This window comes from Vicugna pacos, chromosome 3 (genome assembly GCF_048564905.1).
Source record: "Vicugna pacos chromosome 3, VicPac4, whole genome shotgun sequence".
NCBI classification, from domain to species: Eukaryota; Metazoa; Chordata; class Mammalia; order Artiodactyla; family Camelidae; genus Vicugna; species Vicugna pacos.
The window spans coordinates 77,655,785-77,670,087 of record NC_132989.1 but is presented as its reverse complement, the minus strand read 5'-3'; the positions used below and the strand labels follow the sequence as shown (position 1 = coordinate 77,670,087).

Genomic DNA, 14,303 nt, shown 5'->3' with positions numbered 1-14,303 from the left:
TAAAAACAAATGTGATCTTTTATATGAAAGGAGTAAGAATGTAAGTCTAAAGGCTAGATGCAGGTGCATTTAAATTTCTCCTTCTTTTCAAATTGCAGTGACATATGGATAGGGATATAGTCTTCATTCCTACATATTGGTGTGACAGATTGTAGAGGGTATACAGAACATTATCTATCTCTCAGACTAAATTTTATCTTCTGATAGATGCTTTTAGGTTCACTTAGACTAAAATAATGTAGGTTCTCTGTTAGCCTCCCTCATAGAATTTGTAAGTGTGTGTGTGTATATGTATATATATAAATATATATATATATTTCTTTTTTGACTTGTTTATTCCTTACCTTCTCAACTAGTTTATAATGAATGAAAATAAGCAATTCAGCTCCAAGTGTCTAGTGCCCAGAATTAGGATATGGGAATTTAGTAATTTTTAGTCTTTTTTCTACTATTACATTTCTTATTTTCATAGCACGTGGTATTTAATCCAAGCAGTACATCAAACACTAAACTTTTCAGTAAGCATTTGAAATCTATACATTCATGAGAAAAACAGATTTGCCTTTTTTCTCCCTATAGTTAGCCTGAGGTCTCATTTTGTCACTAATCGATTCTGTAAATAGTAAGAATAGAAGTAGTGTTGGTGCTGGAGGCAAGAACAATAATGGTAATAATAGAAGAAGCCAACTAATGTGAGACATATTCTGAGCCAAACACCATGTTAAGTATACTAAGTAATGTCCATGGAATCATATTTCTTTCTTACAACCTTACTGTTACTCTCATTTCAAGATGAGGAAACAGCCTTAGATTGGTTAACTTAGTTGTCTAAGACCATAGTGCTAGAAATAGGTGGAACAGGGCTTTGAACACGCAAATCAGGGGTTCCCTGATTTAATTTGTTTTTTTAATTTCCTGTATGTATTTTCAAAGTTAATGTATAAACTATAGCATATTATGATACTTTCAGATAATGTTGAATCTGCATCTCTGCTCCTGCTGATGATTCCATAAGCCTAAAAATCATGCCACACATTTATAGTTTTAACACTTATGATGAGTTTTTATTATGGCTATTTTATGGTTTCATCAACAGCCAAGCTGTTGTTTCATTACAAACAGATTCAGTATCTTTGTGATTAAAACAGCAGACTAAAAACCATGCAGGCTGTACTGTTGGGTTTGCAATCATTTCCATGTGTTATGAATTCTTATCAGATGTTGGGAAATAGTAGGCTTAAGTTGACTACAAGTACTTTGTCCATGGTCCAAGAAACAATGATCTGTAATGGACATGTGTTTAGCCATCAGCTGGTTTCACAGGTCTGTAAGGAAATTCATTCGCTATCTTATGCAAGAAATTTATACATATTCCATCTCACTTTTGTAGATTAAAGTTCTCTTCAAAAGCATGTCAAGCGCTCAAGTCTTGATAACGTTACCTTTTTTTTTTTTCTGAAAGTGAATGTTAGAAGAGGTCAGTGTTTACCACCCTTATAGTAAGATAGTATTTCTCATGCCATAAGAAAAAAGAACAGATAGAACTAAAATTTTCTTCTGGTACATTCCTGGAAATTGGAGAAAGTGAGAAAAGCATCTGGGAAGAAATAAAAACTGACTGAAAATTATGCAAGATACTTGCCGTTGCCATTTTAAATCCTCAATCTCAAGTTGAAAAGCTGTACAATTTTTTAATCTCAAGATTTTTAAACTATTTTTATAGAGTAATGTAGACAGTCTGATAAAAATGTAAACATACTGTAGTTATAAAAACTTTCCTGTGTAGTTACTTACTCAGTGTCTTGCTACATAAAGAGTTCAACTTAAAAATAAGATATTCAGTTCTAAATGTACTGTTCATTTAGTGCATAGTAAACATATTAAGTGAAAAACTGCATAAAGAATTTGGATGTCTGTATCATGTTTACAGTATCATTAATTTAAGCAATATTGAAAAAAATCCCTTAGTGTCTCTACACTTCAGTTTCTTTGTGTCTAAGATGAAGACTATATTCAGCATCTCATCATTTCCTTAGATAATGGACTTTAAGATCCAGAATCCAAAAGAATTGACATAGAATGGTCTGCAGAGTATAACACTTTTTTTCACTTACAATTGTGATTATGCATTTCAGAAATACTGAAATAGACCTTCCTTAGGCTATTCTTAGGTGATGATAAAACTGAAGCAAAGAAGGAGGATTAATTGCTTTCTTGTGGCCATATAATGATTTTGGGTCTGGGTCTTGTGATAAACATGTCTTTTGTTTTTTAATTTAAGGTTTTGTTTAATCTTTTGGAATGGACATGAGGTTTAAAAAGAGAAAACAACCCATCAATGACATTAGAGTAGATATCTTTAATAGTGTAATTAGCATTATTTTATCATCAGTTCTTACTTAAAATCATTGATTTTTATTTAAAATTTTAATTATTTAAGTTGCTTATATAAGGTTATATATTATTGTTAAAAAAAAAAAACCCTGCTTTCTAAGCACCTGATAGTGCTCTTACTCATTTTTATCCTTAGTCTTTGCATCAGCCTTGTTGCAGTACATATGCTGAATATAGTCATAATTTATAGATGAAAAAACTAGGTTCAGTGAGCTTGACAACTATGCCCCAAGACTGTGCTCAAGTGCCACTTTCTCCACGAAGCCTTGAAAGATGAGGAAGATTTTCATCAGCAGAAATAGGAAGGAAAGACTGTTTTGGGTAATGGAATGGCATGAACAAAGGGGTATGTGTGCTGAAGCTCAAAGTTAGCCAAAGCAATTATGACTCGTATATTTTGGCTGAAATTTAGAGTAACCATAGAGGATCCCTGAGAGATAAAGTTGAAAAAGTAATTGGAAGGTAACTTGTGAGAGGGACTTAAATGCTTAGGAAGAAATTGGGGCACTATTCAGTAGGACTTGGGAGTTACGAAGATTGGGGAGTAGAACTGTAGGATTTGGCCCAAGTGTGCAAAATGAATGGAAGAAAAGTCAGACCAGAGGCCCGTAGACCAAGTAGGAGACTGATAAGAGTGAGGTCATGAAAGCTGAAACAGTGGTCACCAACCACAGAAAGGAAGAGACTTTATAAAGAGAAAGGATGGGACAACTAAACAGGCGCAGAAAGTGAGAGAGTCATCTAGAAGGTGAACCTGACAATCGGCATTCTGGTGGATTTATCAAAAAAAAAAGGGAAAAATAGAAAAAAAAAAGTGATGTTTTTTGAGGAGCCAAAATGATCGATATGACTTTTGAAATGGCAAATTTGATGCATTTGTGGAATATTAATGGAAGTATCCATCTGGCAGCTAAAAATGTGAATTTAGCTTTAAAGTGGAACTGTACGAAGAGCATCAGGCTAATGATCTTGATTTTGTACGTTGACTGAATTGAGATAGATGGAACTGAAGTCCTGAATGTGCGTGAAATTTCTAAAGAGAGAAGGAGGATTGAAACTAGGCTACTAAGAAGCACCTACATTTAAGGAGCAGGAGGTGGAATAATAAAAGCCAGTGGAAACAGAAAGAATTATCAAAAGGTTAGGAAGCGATCAGGCATGGCACTAGGTCTGAGATCGCAAAAGGTCAGAGGTAAGGTGGTCAGCAAAGTTGGATTCTTCTGAAAATCTAAGTTACAGTCTTAGGGAAGCCATTGAAGTTTGTGATTAGGAGGTGGTAAGTTACTTCTTCTAAGACAGCAATTTAAGGACTGTGTGGGTTATTGGTAAGGTACTGAAATAGGTAGATAGTGGATACAATGAAGATCATAGAGCCTTTGAGAAACTGGTTGTTAAAAAAAAAAAAAGGAAGCTCAAAGATATGGGAAAATGACAGGAAAATATTCTCACCTGGGCCATTCACAAATGCGTAGCATTTAGACCTTGCTGTAGGTTCTCTTCATAACTCTAGCTTTTGTTACTAGTCCTGGGCACCTCTTTAAATCATTTATGCTGTAGCATGATGTTTTAACATGCACCCTATGTTTTCCCACTTCCCTGTCTTGGATTAGACACACGGCTTGGATGTTTCTTCATTGACTCTCTTCTTAGCCAACTCCTACTCATCTTTCAGAGCCCAGTTCAAATGCCTCCTTTATGAAGCCATCCCTTATTAAGCAAACAGTACTCGATCCTTCTCTGAACTTCAGAATGCTTCAGTCATTCTTTGTCACAGCAGTTACTGCTTTTTATTAGGTACCATTGTTATTATTTGTGTACATGAGTTCTGTCTCTCCTTGGAATTTTGACTCCTTGGAGACTTTCTCAAGGTATCGGTATACCATAACGGAAAGAGCATAGACTTAGAATTCAGACAATCTTATTTTCAGAGTCTAGCTTTATCATTTTTTGATAGGCTATGTGACTTCAGGCTTAGTATTTAATCTCCATAAGCCTCGGACTTCTTACCTGTAAAATGTATATATCACAGGTTATTGAGAAATTAAATGGTGAGGGAGGTAACTGATTTAAAGAATATAGCAAAATTAGGCTTCTTCTCCTCCTTATTCATCTTGATTTTTGTGTCATCACTCAGAATGGTACAGTACAAATATTAGATGCATCAGAAGTTGCTGAATGAATTAGTAGTATCTTTGCAATACTAAGTAGATAAAGACTACTATAATTTCTAGGCTCCTGACATTTTATTAGATGATTTTTTTAAGGAATTCTTTTTGTCTATTGGAGCAAATATTGCACTGTGTATATATTTTTTATCTGGTAAATCTGCAGGATCAAAATCAAGGTAAAACATCTAGATTTGGAAATAACCTATGATAAAAGTGATAGCTTAAGTTATGAGATTAGATAAAAATGCCAGCGTGCAGGGTACAGGAATGAGGAAAATGCCAGTCGTTACAGGATGAGAGGAGAAAGAGTAACTAGGAGGACTGAAGAATCAGGACTCTCTAAAGTGGTACATAGTCTGCTTAGCATAGAATTTCAGAAGGAAGTAGTTAACATCATTGAATGGTAGAGAGGCCAAAGAGGAAGAGGAGAACTGAGAAAAGGCCATTGAATTTGGTTGACACAGAAACAGTTTCAATAGAAGATAAGAAGGATAGATTGCAAGAGATTAAGTTAGAGGTTGATGAATTAGACTCTGTATATAAGCTGTTCTTTCGGGCAAGGAGTCTACTTGTAAAGATAATCACTTGATTGGAGCAGAGTACAGGGAAATCTGAGCAGGCTGTTTGCTGAAGGAAAGGATCAGTGAAGTAGGAGTGCTTGAAGTTGGAAGAAAGAGAAGATAATTTCTATAGTGAAGTCCTAATGCATTGGGTCCCAAACCTGCGTGCATATTAGAGTCACCTGGGTAACTTGTCACAAGAGCAGATTCCCAGGCAACATCCCACATGTAAAGAAATCATATTTTCTGGAGGTGTATCTCCCCAAACATGTTTCAACAAGTTCTTCTAGGTAATTGTGATGTATCCATGGCAAACAAGTCAAGAAAATTAAGGTGAGGACATTGGTGAAATGGCTGATCATAGTATCCAGAATGGATAAAGAGCCAGTTGGGGTTAGAATAAGTCTGGTAGACCATTAAGGAGTTGTTTTCATCATAAAAATAGTGAGCACAGGTTCAGTAGGAATGAAAGGCTCAGAAAGCTAAAAACAGCAGATTTTGATCGGAGAGGGAAGTTTCAGAATTCAGGATCTTGGAGGCCAAGCAGATATGAAATATGGTTGTGTGTGTTTGATATGGAAAAAAGGTAAAAAGAACTGTCATGCACATTGTAAGATCTATGAGTTTGGTGACTCTTTTACAGGACAGAGTTTTTTTTTTAAGTATAAGATTTAGGGTTCAGAAGGAAGCCCTAAAGGCTGAATCAGTATCGAACTATTTTGACTTAAGATTTTGGCAAACCTTGGTTAGGTGTCTTGAGAGGTCATTCCAGAATGCAGTGGTGCCTACTTGGGCTACAGTGTTCACAGCCTCTGTGATCCACTCTAGCTGTTGTCAAGAACAGAGTGGATTCCTGACATTCACAGACATGGAAAACACAGTCTTGACTACTTACAAGTGACCCTAAGGTTCATAACATGAGTAGTTAGTAATTTTTTCCAAGGCATGAGTTTGAATCCCCTGCCTTAAAAGTGGCTTGTAGAAACTAGTCACTTAACTGGTGACTTGTAGTGAACTCAACACTTATATCTTAGTTTGCCTTTAATATATGATTGCATTAATTATCAAAATACCTCAGCTTAGTAGATTTTACAGAAGAGGAAATTATTTGGCAAACTGTGGTATCAAATGAGTTAAAAAATTAATTGTGAAAAAATTGAGTTTAAAAAAAATTTTAGCATGGCTCTTAGCACATAATGATTACTTAATAAATGGTAGTTATTGGTGCCAGTTCAGGAATTCAATAAGGTTTGAAGCCAAATCTTTTTGTGTATGCCCAGGTTTAGTGAATAGTTTTTATATTTTGATTTGAGATCTCCATGAGTTATTAAACTGAAACTAGAATGTTAAATTTTCAAGTAAATTAGAGGAAGAACAGTGGTTCATTTATCACTTGTCTATTTCTGTTTGATATACTTGAAAGGGGCTATATTTTATAGTAATTCGTATTATATTGCTATTATGAAAACTTCATCTTTTAAAATATCCTTTCAGTATGTTTCCATATCACAAATACACATACACAGCAGCAAAATGAATTATATTATTCACTTTGTTCTTCCTGGAGATTTAGTATACCTGATAATCAGACTTAATTGTTTTTGCTAAGCAACTTTCCCTCTCAGTCTATTATATAATTACGTAACTATTTTTGCTTTATAGTGAAGAGCTCAGAAAAGAAGCGAGACAGCTAAAGCGGGCACTCTTAGCAGCGAAACAAAAAAAAGTGGAAAATGCAGCAAAACAAGCAGAAAAAAGAAGCGAAGGTAAGTGTACTTCTGAAGCTTGTATCTTCACTTGATACTTCTTCTCTCCCTCCTTCCTGAGTTGAGTTGTGTTGTTATTTTTAAATACTTTCTTTGGGCAGTTAGCCAATACCATAAAGTTTCCCTTAGAACTTTTGTCTGAGAAGTAAATTCAGTCAAACATGATCGTAGCTAGTGTTCCTTAGTGAACAGAGAACTTGACAGGCAAAACTTGAATGCTGCTACAGCACATATCTAGGAGAAGTACATAGGAAGAGAATGTTCATTTTTTGTATTGCAAATCCTTTAAAACATTCAAGAAAAGTGTTTAGGCCCTATATTTGAGCCTTGTATAAACATTATGTGTACATTGCTTTGAATAGTGTTAAATACACTTTTTTGTTTGTTTTTGATTGTGCTCTTGTGTTTAGGTACAGAAAATCTGAAATATTGATAAAATTGATCAAAAGCCAATCAAAATAATGCCCCACTTTTTATACAGGTTAAATATGTTCTTTATTTCACTGTGATTTTTATAAAGCTAGAATAACTTCAAAAAAGCTATTTCACCGATGATCCTTGGTTTAATTGTAATATTTGAATTGTAATATTTAATTTCCAAAATAGCAATTGAAACCCTCAAACCTGTCTTCTTTTTACAATAATAAATTACATTGTAGATTCAGTGATGTATACTAAATTTGGCGTAACGAATTTGCTTTGTGCATATGTCTTATATAGTCTCATGCTTTTAGAAAGTATGAGGTGTTTTTACCTACTAGGTCTGTAACAGTCACTGGACATATATCAAAGAAGAAGATATAACAATGGTACAGCATTTACCCATAGACATTATTATTTATTTTAAGTAGGACACGTAATACCACGTAACTATCTAAAGCACACAGTTCTTAGATGATTCATGTTTTGTCCCCAGTGACTATTACAATAAAAGCAGGTACTTGATGAAGAACTTGAAATCACCAAAATATATTTGAATGAAACGAATTATTAAAAAGTTAACTCACCATAATGACGCAAATTATAAACTGAATTTAAAAGGAAGGTTAAACTTACGTGTAACTAGATCACATAGGTGAACTATAACCCAGAAGAGAAATAAGCTATATTGGTAGTGTTGCAATTTGGGAAGAGTACAGTGAGGATTATTTAATTTCAAGTTTATTTATGATTTTCCCAGGGGATTTTTTTCATATAATTAAAAATTTTTTAAATATATGAAAGTAGTTTTTTTAACTAGAAAGATCTTTTAAGTTTTTAAATTTATTTTTGAGCAAATAATTATTATTCCCCAGCCCCAGCCCCCAGCAATGTCTCAAGAGCCGTGACGGACTAGGGGTTTGAAGTTGGCAATTGATGGATGGTTCTTGCCTCCGTCCGTAGCTCATGGTCTAGTAGGAGTGAGAGAATTACAAATAGATAACTACTGAAATGGAACTTTATGGTTAAGGCCTATATTAGGCATAAGCAATGCTGTGTTTGTTTATCTGCCTTTGAAATACTTGATGTGATTAGGCAAAGAAAGATTTGACTCTTAAAGGAGTGATTTCTTAACACAAGAGAGAAGATTCTTCGGGGAGCTTATTTCAGTCTATTTATGTAAAAGTTAGTCAGCTTAAAAATCTTTTTATGCCATAACTACAAAGCGAGTTATATTAATAATTACTTCCTGAATATAATTTTCTTTATATCATTTAGGAATCCCTGGATTTTCTCTAAATCTGAGTGACAGTTAAAATTAGCTTCCAAAAAAATGCGAACATTTTGTTGCTGTCATTTTTCTTCTAGTCTCATGATGGATCATCTTATTTTATTTTATTTTTTATTGTTTTATTTTGAAATAATTTTATACTTAACAAAGAAGTTACAAAAATTGAGAGTTTCTGTGTACCTTTAATTTTAAAGTCTTGTATAACCATAGTATGATGATCAAAACCAAGCAACCAGTGTTGATACAATACTACTAACTAACTGCAGACCTTATTAGAATTTCACCAGTTTCCTCACTAATGTCCTTTGTCTGTTCTGTGATTCCATCCAGAATTCCATATTGCATTTAGTAATCGTGTCTCTTAGTCTCCTCTGATTTGTGATATGTTTCCTCAATCTTTTCTTTCATGACCTTAATGCTTTGAAAAATCCTGGTTAGATATGTGGTAGAATGTCTCAGTTTGAGTTTGTCTCATGTTTTCTCATGATCAGATTGAGGTTTTGGAAAGATTGCCGCACAAGTGATGTGTCCTTCCTACTGCATTGTATCAGAGATAGTAAGGTATCTGTCATCTTTTTACTGGTGATGTTATCATGGTCACTTGGTTAGAGTGGTTTCTGCTGAGTTGCTACACTGTGAAGTTGCTCTCTTTCCCTTTGAGATAATAGGTATTTGGAAGAAGATACCTTGAGACTGTACAAATACCCTGTCTCTTTTCAATTGTCCTCTTCCTAATTTTAGCATCCATTGATGAATCTTACCTGTAGGCAACAGTTATTTACTGTGGTGTTCTAATGGTGACTATTTCCCTGATGACTACTATTTTTATTACTTGGAATTCTTCTATAAGAAGGTTTTGCTATTTTTAATATTAATTTTGACAGGAATACTAGGAGCTCATCATATGAAAGAGTAATGATTATAAGAATGCTTCGGAATATTATATTTTCTTAAAAAAACAGAAAAGTATTAAGACTCACTTTCAGTTACTAGTGGTAAGGTTATTTAAGCTTTTGTGACTCCGTTTTCTTAATAAATCCGTGGATAAAATGCCTTGTGCATCTGTCAGGTTGCTTGTAAGATACAAATTACATAATGAGGAGACCTTTCATAAATTTACAGTGCTATAGAAAAATAATAATTTTACATTTATAAAAGAAAAATAGAGCTATTCATGGCTCTATTTTGTTTCCTATCCAAATCCTACACATTGAAATTATGGACTTTAATACCATGTTAAAGTTAAAGCCTATATTATCAGTATGGCCACATATAAACATGACATAGATGAAAATCTCAGAGTAAGCTTTCCTTTTATGTGCTTTCGCAGTTGCATTTTTATAATCATATTCTTTCTTAAAAGGTGTATGTGTGTTTGTGAACTTGGATATATTCTTAAGTAAAACTTCTAGTAGTATTACTTCCTGATTTTATGAATTAAACTGGCAAGTCTAACACTTGCTGACTGTTGCCACTTTACTTTAGAATTTAATGTATTAGGCTCAGATTAACAGCACTTGGAAAGAAACCCATAAGAACAAGAAAACTGTGTTCAAATGGCCGTGAGTTAATTTACCTAGTTTTGTCCTTGCGTGAATGGAGGTCTCCCATTTACCCAGGTGCTCTAATAGGTGTTATACTTTCTGCAGGGCTTCTGCCATCTTAGGAAATCACTTCTGATCAGGGAGTAATACTGCTTTGGTTTTATAATCTGTATCTAATTTCCTGAGCTAGATCCTTAGCCAGATTTGTATAGGTAATTAGGAATTTATATTCTCCTGTAGTTCTGCTTCTAAATCTATTCTATCACCTGAGGCAAATTACTTTAAAATCAGGACTCATCTACTTCTCCATATAGAAATTCTAAGATAAATAGGATCTACTGTCTTAATTATTAATTATTAATTCCTTCAGTTCCACTATGACAGAAAATAAAATAATTAAAAGTCACTTGAAAGAAAAATTGTTGCTTTTACATCAACATGTACTTTGGGCCCCTTATAACTGAATGATGCTAAATACATTGCCGTTTGACATTACCTGATTGTAGTGATAGTGCTGTGAGTATATGCACATGTTCAAACCCATGAAACCATACACATTCAAACGTGTACTTCTCTTTTGTATGCCAGTTATGCCTCAACAAAGCTGCCCCCCAAATAATATTAATTTACAATCCAGAAACCTCTTAACATCTCTGCCCTGCTATGAAAGCATACACTTATAACTGAGTCAATGTATTCATCTTTTTAACAGAAATGTAGAAAAAAGATTCCCTATGTAGTAAAAATGTATATAGGACCATCCATTTTTTCTTCAGTCTTTCCAGTAAAGCTCAAGGTCTGCTGTTCCTTATATCACATTGTCAAATAATAGATATGATTACGCTTCTGTGTATGAAGAAAAGCATTACATAAATATAATCTCATAATTTTTGCCATTGTTTGTCACCTGTTTATTTTTTAAAGGCTTCAGATAATGTTTAAAAGAAGGCTTTGGTAAATGAAAGAAATAGAAGGTCAAGGAATAAAACCATTACTATAGTCATATAATGGGAATTTTTATAGCAGCATGAAATTTGACTCTAAAATTCAGAACAGTTACCTTTCTTAGCTGAATACAGAATCTGCAGTAGGCGCTGACACTGCAGTTTAGGTAAACAAGGAAGGTGATGTTTTACTTTAGATACCAGCAATGTCAAAAGAGATATACTGCAGGACAGTCTTGTGTACAGCCTGGGAGTCTTTAGTCCCACTGTAAATCATCCAGGCCTGTGCACAGGATTTTTGTAGGGGTAATAAATTTCGAATAAGATTGATAGTTAATTGGAGGTAGAGTTGGTTTCCTGTGTTGGCTCTGTCAAGTTCTTTAATAAACCATATAATCCTTTTCGTTAAATTATGTCTCTAAGTCCTTTCCAGATTTCTTCAAATTTCATCATATTAAAACTAGCACCAAATTGTACATAGTCACACAGAGATACAGGTTTGGACATATTCTCCAATCAGCTTTGGGGAGATAAGGTGTCAGATCCTCTTTTCAAAGTTCTAAGCACACAATACCTGCTCTATGACTAGTGCCAGAAATTAGAGGAGGAAAAGCAATCTGAGCTTGTAAATCAAGAAAGAATTTTAAAGCCTCTTCATGAGACACATCCCTGAGGTGCTTAGTACCTCTCAAATTGCAGTGGGCCATTTCAAGTTTCTTCAAACTATCTTTTTAATGCTGGATTAAGTCAGACCAGGGCCCCTCAGGCTTGATAGGTTGTGAAAGTATATAGTTTTTGACTACTTTTTGTCTGTCTAACATTTAATGTTAAACTAGCTTAATCTTGGTTTTTATAAGAAACAGAAACCCTTTTGGAATGTTAGCTCTGGGTTGTGCCTGATATCGTATAGAATTAATTCCTCTTTTTGAGCAAACTGGTCCTTTTTTCCAAAGCAGTTAACTTTCTTCAGATACTCTCAATCATCATTTTTTTTTCTTGGAGGCAAGAAGTATCAGACTTATTTTCCCATAATCTACTCCTAATGTATTGCTAATATGTAATAATAGCATGTAATGTTACTTACATGGAAAAGTCAAAGTAAATTTGCCCTTGACGCATAGAAAGGCTCTCAGTCCAGCCATCAATACTGTTCTATTTATTCTTACTTTGGGCATGGTGCTAACAAATTGATTATCTAGTTTCAAGCTCAAAACAGATGAAAGAATAATAAAAGTATGGGAGAGTACTCTTTAAAAGGGCAAATTTGATGGTATATAAAGTTTACCTCAGGAATTAAAAAATAAATAAGCAGAAGAAAAGCTAGGTCAGGGACTGGCCTGTATATCTTTCTCATCTACTTTATTGGACTAAAAAAATTTTGGGAAATATACACAAAATGTTATGATAAATCACAGAGAAAAAAATGTGACAATGAGTGTGTATATGTCCATGAATGACTGAAAAATTGTGCTGAACACTGGAATTTGACACAACACTGTAAAATGATTATGAATCAATAAAAAATGTAAAAAAAACCAAAAAACAAAAAAAAATTTTTTTTAATTTTAAAAGCGAGAGAAAAAGTCAGAGCTAGGGACCATCCATTCACGTAGCAGCAAGAGATGGTACCTATCCCCTTGACACTAGATAAGGAAACACAAGAACACCACAGTGGAATAATATGGATACGTTTGCTGTAGATGATACTTGATTATAGTCTGAGAGCATGTCAGTGTTAAAATTATTGATGCTTATTATAATGATCTTGTTTCATTAAGAAAAGTTTAGATGGTATTTATTATTGTTTTATAAGGCTGAGAACAGACAGTAATTCTAACTTAATTAGTTTTTAAATGTTTTAAATTATTTTAATCAATTAAAGATAAGATTCTCTTATCTGAAATATTCAATTACATGAACACCTCATTTCCTGCAAGTTCTGTAAAAAAATAAAGCTTCCCTTTGTAGCTAGGACAGTTTCTCAAGTGAAATTTTACTGAATACATGTTACTTCCTTTATGTGCCAGAAAACATGCTATATTTTTAACAATGTTTTTCAAAAATGTAGTTTTTTAAATAATAAAGACTTTTAAAGGTGTATAGCAAGTATAAAAATATACATACCCTCACAATTAGACCAAAAATTTAATCTTTTGGTAAAGTGAATAAGAGATGATCATCTTTAATTCGAGAGTTCGTAAAGTACTCTGTTCTTTTTTGGACAATCCATCTCAAACTTTCCACTAGCCCCCATGAGCAAATCTTGTTGAGCTTTACTTTGAGAACTGTACATCATGAGCATATTTAATTTTTATGTGCAATGGAAAATAAACTCTAACCAATCCATATACTTTTATATCTCTTGAATTTTGTCCCATCTTGCAGATCTCCTAGTTTACATAGGACTCATCTATTGCTACTTTTAAGAACCAGTGTGTTAGATGTATCTGTTTGCTGCCCTAAACTGTCTTAATATAGTCTTTTTTTTTATAAACGTTCTTTCTGGCTGGTGATTGATGTAATTCCAATGTGGGAGATTTGACAAAAGCCTTAAGCCATATTTTTAGTAACTGTAATTTTCCTTTCTTTTATTAATATCAATGCCATTTCTAACCCTTTAAAAATGGATTTGTTAATTGATACAGGTAAGTATTAACGTTTGACCATAACTGTTTCTTTATAAAGAAAAAAAGCAATAGTATTTTTTCCAATTATAAAAATAACATATGTCTTTGGAAAAATATCAGAAATGTAGAAAAGTATAAAGGATAAAAAAAAATCACCCCATAATACTTCCAAAGGCAGAGCCATGGTTAACTTTGTGGTATTTATTTTTCTGAACTTTTTAATCTTCATGCCAGAAACACACATGTGTATTATTTTCTATAATGTTATTTTATTATAGTCTTTTTTTGTAATGTGCTTTTTTTTTCAAACTTTCCAAGTCAAATTGACCAGTAACTCTTAAATAGACAACTTGCTCTTGGGGGTATTTCTTCCTCTTAATTCTCTCATATCAGACAGAGTGAGATTTAGAAGATGATGGATGTGAAGACTGAATAAATGAGATGTGAGATGAAAAATCCCCACCATTTTCAGCTCTAGGGTTTAGAAAATGTGAGGGCACACTCAGGGACTATACCTCTCATAAGTTAAAACAAAACAAGAAAATACTGACTGACATTGCCTGGTAGCCTACCATCTCATTTCTCAAGT

The 14,303-nt window shown here is 33.6% G+C and overlaps 1 protein-coding gene across 2 annotated transcripts in view; it reads left to right on the top strand.

Annotated features, from left to right (window-relative positions):
* CWC27 (CWC27 spliceosome associated cyclophilin) overlaps positions 1 to 14,303 on the top strand; it is a 197,475-nt gene that overhangs the window by 96,062 nt on the left and 87,110 nt on the right. For both annotated transcript variants that reach the window (XM_031675598.2, XM_006197516.4), the window contains exon 11: positions 6,785 to 6,888. In XM_031675598.2, coding sequence (XP_031531458.2) covers positions 6,785 to 6,888 — 104 coding nt within the window. The remainder of the gene's footprint in view (positions 1 to 6,784; positions 6,889 to 14,303) is intronic.